This window comes from Brassica oleracea, chromosome C7 (genome assembly GCF_000695525.1).
Source record: "Brassica oleracea var. oleracea cultivar TO1000 chromosome C7, BOL, whole genome shotgun sequence".
Lineage (NCBI taxonomy): Eukaryota > Viridiplantae > Streptophyta > Magnoliopsida > Brassicales > Brassicaceae > Brassica > Brassica oleracea.
Genome location: NC_027754.1, coordinates 32,096,089 through 32,103,130, shown reverse-complemented (window position 1 = coordinate 32,103,130; position 7,042 = coordinate 32,096,089). Strand labels below are relative to the sequence as shown.

At 30.0% G+C, this 7,042-nt stretch overlaps 1 protein-coding gene and 1 pseudogene across 1 annotated transcript; one reads left to right on the top strand and one right to left on the bottom strand.

The window, feature by feature from the left end:
• LOC106303105 overlaps positions 1-4,188 on the top strand; it is an 8,990-nt pseudogene extending 4,802 nt beyond the window's left edge.
• A 517-nt stretch (positions 4,189-4,705) lies between these two features.
• On the bottom strand, positions 4,706-5,700 carry LOC106304493 (allene oxide cyclase 2, chloroplastic-like). Its single transcript, XM_013740899.1, has 2 exons — positions 5,415-5,700; positions 4,706-5,296 (listed from the first exon to the last, which is right to left on the bottom strand). Exons 1-2 carry the CDS (start codon positions 5,629-5,631, stop codon positions 4,770-4,772), a joined length of 744 nt encoding a protein of 247 aa, XP_013596353.1. The 5' UTR covers positions 5,632-5,700; the 3' UTR covers positions 4,706-4,769.
• Between the last annotated feature and the right edge of the window lie 1,342 nt (positions 5,701-7,042).

The window sequence follows — 7,042 nt, the reverse complement described above, 5'->3', positions numbered from 1 at the left end:
CCCAAAAAAAAAAAAAAAAAAAAAAAAAGTTAGCTGCCTTTACACACAAGATTTTTGTGGCGGTAACATTGCGCAAGCCATTTGAGAAGCTCGGAATCTCACCACCATTCAAAAAGGAGGTAATGACTGTTTCATACAGATTTGAGGAGCTCCTGGAAAAGATTATTATGAAATATGAAGAGAAGGTGGAGGAGCAACGGCAAGGTAGTGAGATTATGGATGCATTGTTGGAAGCTTACCGAGACCAAAAGGCAGAGTATAAAATCACTAAGAATCATATCGAGGTGCTATTAGCGGTAAATGTCTATCCTTTGGTTGCATGTAATAACACTTCACTAGGTTAAGATCAACATTATGTAAGTAAACTATTTTTAAATAGTTTATTTATTTTGTGCTGATATCCATACTATGAAATAATAAATATATTGAATAATTAAAAAGCGAGCAAATATTATGCATATAATTAAACTGGAGTAAGCACGTAAAACAAAGTAAATAAATAAAAGCAATCATTTTATTTATTTTATATTGTATATAATTAAATTTTAATGACATATAATATATTTTAATATGAATATTTAATTGAAGTTTCCTAGTTCCTACTCATATGATTTTATTAACATTTGTATATTTGTTGTAACAAAAAATTTAAACCATTAATAATAAAATTTTCACTGTGAGATTTTTAATAATTTTAGTAATTTATAAAAAAAAAATTAAAGATTCAATGCAAATTTCAAAATTAAAATTCATGTCTCCCATACCTATTCAATGTAAATTTCAAAATTAACGTATTTATATATTTTTATATGGCATATAGTTTAATTTAAGTGATATTTAATATCTATATATAATCTAAATATATATTAAATGATACTTCATATTCATATTATTTTATGATCATTTGTATATTTTTATAACAAAAAAAGTAAAATTATTGTTCACAAAATTTTTATTGTAAGACTTTTAATAGTTTTAGTAATTTATATTCGTTTTAGAAAATTCAAAATATAATATATAAGAAAATATCTAATTTTTTATTCTATGCTTAATGTGATTGTTTAATTTTTAATAATATAAATTAAACAAAAAGGATGGAGGATACAAAAATTATTATCAAATCTTTATTATTCGAAATCATTAATTGTCAATAATAAAGGTAATTCTGTAGTTTTTATTTAAGAAAAAAATGAAGAATATTTTGGTATACATTACTAATCAATTTGATAGTTAATTTAACAAAAAAATATAATATATATTTAGATGGACCAACATGTTTTTCTAAGGATTATGAGAATCATCCCGATGATTACACATGGATACACTCAAAGTTGTAATGCTCCTCCATTAATATATAAAGGACAGAAAATCCAGATTAGGCTAGTGAATTTGTTTTTTTTTTTTTGCTTAGTTTAGTTTGGATTTTTTTCAGATTTTAAATAGATTCTAAATTGGACTGAATTTTGGTTCGATTCATTTTTGGCTCGCTTCGGTTTTGGTAAAAATACTATTGTGCATAATCTATACTATTATTTGAGAAGTGGTTTGACTTACTTGTCATGTTCTCCATGATTTTAGGATTTTTGTTTTTTTTGAACACAGGATATTTTGTTTATTTGTCATTTTTCAACAATTTTAGTTAATAATTTTCTTATTTGTCATATTTTAATTATTTTAATTGAATCATTAGTTTAAATAATCAGTCTATATTATTATTTAAAACTTAAAAATCATCATCTATATGAATATTTGATATTGTTTTATTTATTGTAAACTAAATGCATAATGTTTGACTTTGCCAGTTATATAATATTTGACGTTAAGTTTATATGGAAAATCTGCTTTAAACTATTACCAAAGTTTAACCATGCTAAGGGACATAATATAATGATACCTTTGATTTTGTATTGGTGGATGTTAGCGTCAGTAGATACATGTATATACACATATTTCTGTTCGTTGATGGACATAATGAAACTTTTGATTTTGCAATACGTATTGATGTTCTTTGACTATTTTAAAACCCTTGATTTTGCAATACGTATTGACATGTTCATTGACTTTTGAGGTTTAATAGTTAGTTATACTATTATATTATAAAGTTTTGAAATATTGATTGTTTTCTAATAGTACACAGTGAAAAGGTAATTTGCTGATGTTTTAATATATCCAGTGAATTGAATTAAAGTCATTGGATGACCATCAAAAAATTTCATATTGACATGTAGGAGAAAGTTTTAGGTTAACGCTTCATGATTTTAAAATAATGTGAAAATCCAATACTTCTTTAAAACCTATTTAGTGAATCATGATTCTATTTAAGTTGCTTGAAAACACATTTCTAATTCTCTGGATATGAGGATATACATATTGGATTAAGTTTAGTTATATTTTTATGCTCAATTATAAATTTTAATAAATAGTTTTAGTAATTTAGCTGATAATGTATTATTATCTTCAAAATGATAATAAAAATTGTAACAATAATATCATAGTTAAATTTATATTATATTTACTTTAATAATATTAAAATATTATATATATTTTTACATTATATTTGGTTTAGTAATATTAAATCGGTTCTAATTTTAGTATATATATCTATATCATATAAGATAGAATGAATCTTCTATCTTTTAAGATAAATTTATTAGGACAATCAAAATCACTTATTTTGATAATTTTTGACAAAAATTGGCAAAAATTCAAAAATATTTATATATTATTTACAAAGTGATTGTATTTACTCTCACGCTGAAAGTTAGAGCGTTTAAAATCTTCATTATCCTTAATAAATAATAATATTATATTAATTTATTAATATATAATTACCATAAATTAAAAATATTCTATATTATGTTATCCAAAAATACTTTACATCATAATATTTTAAAAATAAATATAAATCCATGTATATAGTTTTATGTATATATATATGAATTTTTTCAAATTTATTTTATTTAATAAAATATATTTTATTAAAAAAAAATTTATCCTATATAAAAACTTTATAATATATCTATTTGCAAATATTTGTAAGATTATTAAGCCCGCAAGTGCGGGCAAATCACCTAGTTAAGTAATATAATAGATTAAAATTTCTTGTAAAAGTCTGTTTTTATATTTTTAACTAAAATTATTGTATATCATAAAATTCTGATTTGGAATTATATTAGTAAACTTAGGTTGATTTTGTTATAAGATAAACTTTGAAATGATCCTCCACTCCTTTACCAACTCAAGCACTATGATCATCTACTCATCAAGCACTATGATCACCCACTCATTTACCAAATCAAGCACCATCTTTGATATTTTATGTATTGTTGCTCACTATAAATACCATCACTCATCTCACTCTTTTGTACACAATTACATCTTCTTCTTCTTCCTTATAATAAACTCTTTCTCTCATATTAAGTGTTATTTGCTTCCTACGGGTATTGAATTCTACTCTTATTTAAATTTCCCGATACTATAAATTATAAGTTATTTCATAACAGATTTGATTATATAGCACACCCGTAATCCATAAGAACACCATTATATTAGTAAGTATTTGAAACTGTAGGAGCTTTTCCTTGGAGCAGGTGACACCTCTACAAAAACAATACAGTGGACTGTGGACAATGGCAGAAATTATCAACAACCGTAAGATCCTTAAGAGACTGAGAGAAGAAATTGATTCAGTAGTAGGGACAAGATTGATACAAGAAACTGATCTACCAAAACTCCCTTACTTGCAAGCGATTATCAAGAATCTCTAACATTACACCCTCCAGCGCCTATATTTCCAAGGGAATTTGAACAAGGGTGTAAAGATAGGACGGTTCTACATACCCAAGGCCACGTTTCTTGTTATTAATGTTCATGCTGTGATGAGAGATCCTGATTCTTGGAAAGATCCTGATGAGTTTAAACCAGAGAGGTTTCTAAGGGAAGAAAAAGAGAGAAGATATTGAACTTTCTCCCTTTTGGTGCTGGAAGGAGAGGATGTCCTGGATCAAATCTTGGTTATATCTTAGTAGGAGCCGCGATTGGAGTGATGGTGCAATGTTTTGATTGGGTAATCGAAGGAGAGAAAGTCAACATGGAAGAGGCTTCTGGAAAAGCTTTCTGTCTTTGGCTCATCCTCTTAACTGCATTCCTCTTCCTCGTTTCCCATATCCTTTACTTTCCCCTTTGTAGATTATCAATTTGTGAATTCGAGTTTCACTATATTTCCAAACATATCTATTGCACTTGGTTTTGTTTTATCAACAACATACATTATGGCATTATCAGCACACTAGCACCTACCTGCTAGACAATTGAGAGTGTATTACTCGAAAGAAGCTGAGAAGAAATATGGAGGGAAGTGCGGAAGGATGACATGGCAAGAAGACTTGAAGAATAAATAATAGGAGCTTTACAAAAATAGATTCATTCGGTTATTGTAACATAATCATAGGCTTGTAGAGAGTGATCTCGCAAGATTGGCAGATTCGAGAGCTTGTTTTCGTTTCTGAGGATCAGATTTATTCGGAACTTTGGTTCTTGGTGAATTTGATATCGATTCTTCTTTGTTAATCAAATAAATCTGAAATTTGCTTAACACTACCACTAGTTAACACTATCAATATACTTTCAGTTAGTTTGGTGAGACGTGAATGGATTTGGACGAGTATAAAAGTGAAGTCAATAGATTTTAACTTCTTTTCTTGTAACTTCCTATAGTTCTTTATTAAAAAGAATATTTCATTACACTAAGACAACGAAGCATAATGAATTTAATTAGTATAGTGACTAATAACTCCGCTAGGCTCCAATGCCTTAGATTCGGGCGCAGGCTTCACGTCCTTGGATGGAGGAACCGGAGTTCCGGTGAGCTCCGCCGGCAGATCACCAGCAAGACCCTTGAGGTAAAAAGTGTAGAACAGTTTTGTCGGATACACAAGCTGTCGAAGCTTGACCTGTCCGTAAGTACCTTCGAATATTCCAGTGCCACCGGTGATGGCGAGGAACGAATCTTCGTACGTCAGGTACGGTCCTTGGACGGACAAGTGACCGTAGTCGCCGAAGTAGAAGCTGTAAGTGGCTTCGAACCGGTCACCTTTCTTCTCCGGGACGTGTGCGATCACGACGCAGAGACCAGCGGTGATTCCCACCCGCTTCTTGAGGTCGCCGGTGTAGAGTTTGTTGGTAAACGGGACGAGATCCCCGAGACCGAACGTTAGGCTAATGGCGTTTTTCAGGATTTTTGGGCTGTGTCGGTCTAGTTCGTTGAGCTCGTACACGCTCAGTTCTTGAATTCTACCTGAATTTTCAAGAACAAAGAAAATAAAAAACGAAAACTCAATTTGTGAACTTTGAGATCATGCTTAAAAATATATGAATGTCCTCAAAAGACAAAAAGAAAGGATCAATGAACTTACTTGGTCTGGAGTTTTCGATATGTCCATTCTGGGAGAGAGCTCGGGACAGAGTGAGGTTCTCGGGAGTGGAAGTTGAACGAGAGGAGAAACCCGAACCGTTGGATGAGATCCCAAGAGTCTTGAAGTGTTTAGAGAAACCGAGAAGAGAGTTACGATGAGATTGGTGGTTACAGGAGAGACTGTTGAGAGTTGTCGTGGAGATGGATTGGAGAGACATCGCATATATAAGAAGCCTTTTGATCAAAGAGACTTTAAGACGTTGTGATTTGGTTTATGTTTTAGTGAGTTTGAGTTCTACGAATGTCAATGGTGTGTGCATATGTATATACATATTTCGATGATGGATACTGATTGTGGTGATGACGTTAAACGTGCGTATAAAGTGGGTCTCTAACCAAAAGGGATATTGAGGAATTTGGATTTGGTTTCCATGGTCGGCACGTGGAAATGGTTGGTCAAAGTTTTTGGAATTTGGATGACTTATGGTCGGTCCCTGAGTTACATAAAGAAAAATACAAAAACGTGATATCTGTGAAGCTTAGAATTGCACGAGTCTAACTGCATTTCTTGGGCCAGATGTAAAGAAAATAAGACATTTGATTTAATGCTTAGAGAAATAGCTTAAGTAACTATTTATTAGGAATTGTTTTGTCTCTTTGGAAGGTTTGGACGGATAATGAAACAAATAGATTGGACGGATCATCAAACAGTGAAGAACAAACGGATTGGACGAATTTAACAGTCAACAAATTAAAAAAAAATAAGAATGCAACTTTTAATATCCCCTATACATTAATTGAGGATCTTTTATATAGTTATAACCTTAATTTTATAAAAATTAAAAAAAAAACATCATCCTATGTGACAATTCTACGTGACAGTTCTGTATGTCATCTACATGTTATTTAGAAGAATTCTAGAGCATTTTATATAAACTATAGTTTAAAAATATAATGTTGGTCGAACCTCATTTCCTAAAACTTAATCTGTAAAACTAAAGATACATCTTCTAAAATATTGCTACTACTAGCCACATGAGACATCTTCTAAAATCTTCAACCGAAGCCAATATGACAGAGTTGTTTTAGCTCACATAATTGAACCTAAAATCTTGCTACTATACGCTCAATGACATGTTTGCTCCTCATGAATCACATGCTAACAATTCTAATGAGTGCACTCATACAGTACACATTAGAAAGAGAAGTAAGTCATGTATTATCAATACTATTAAAAAAGAAGAAGTCCTAAAAAATCTACCTATGAAAGTTGTTTGGACTCTTTCTTCAGACTTAAATATTTTTTTGGTCTTACCTTATATATTTGTAACAAGTAACAATAAGTTAGTCAATAACATTATACCATATATTTGCCGATTTCTACTCCTTCCCTTTTTTGAGTTATCATATAATTGATCAAATATTTCTCTAAGATTACTTTAGTCAATTTGCCAATGTATTATACAAAATGGTTTGGTCGACTAAAACACGAAAAAAAATAATAATTGTATCAGCTCTCCAATAAATTATTATGTCACCCGTCATTTTAACAGCTTAAGTAATGTATTTACAGTTGAGAAAATGCATACATATAATCACATTGTTATCACATTTTGATTCATTATATAA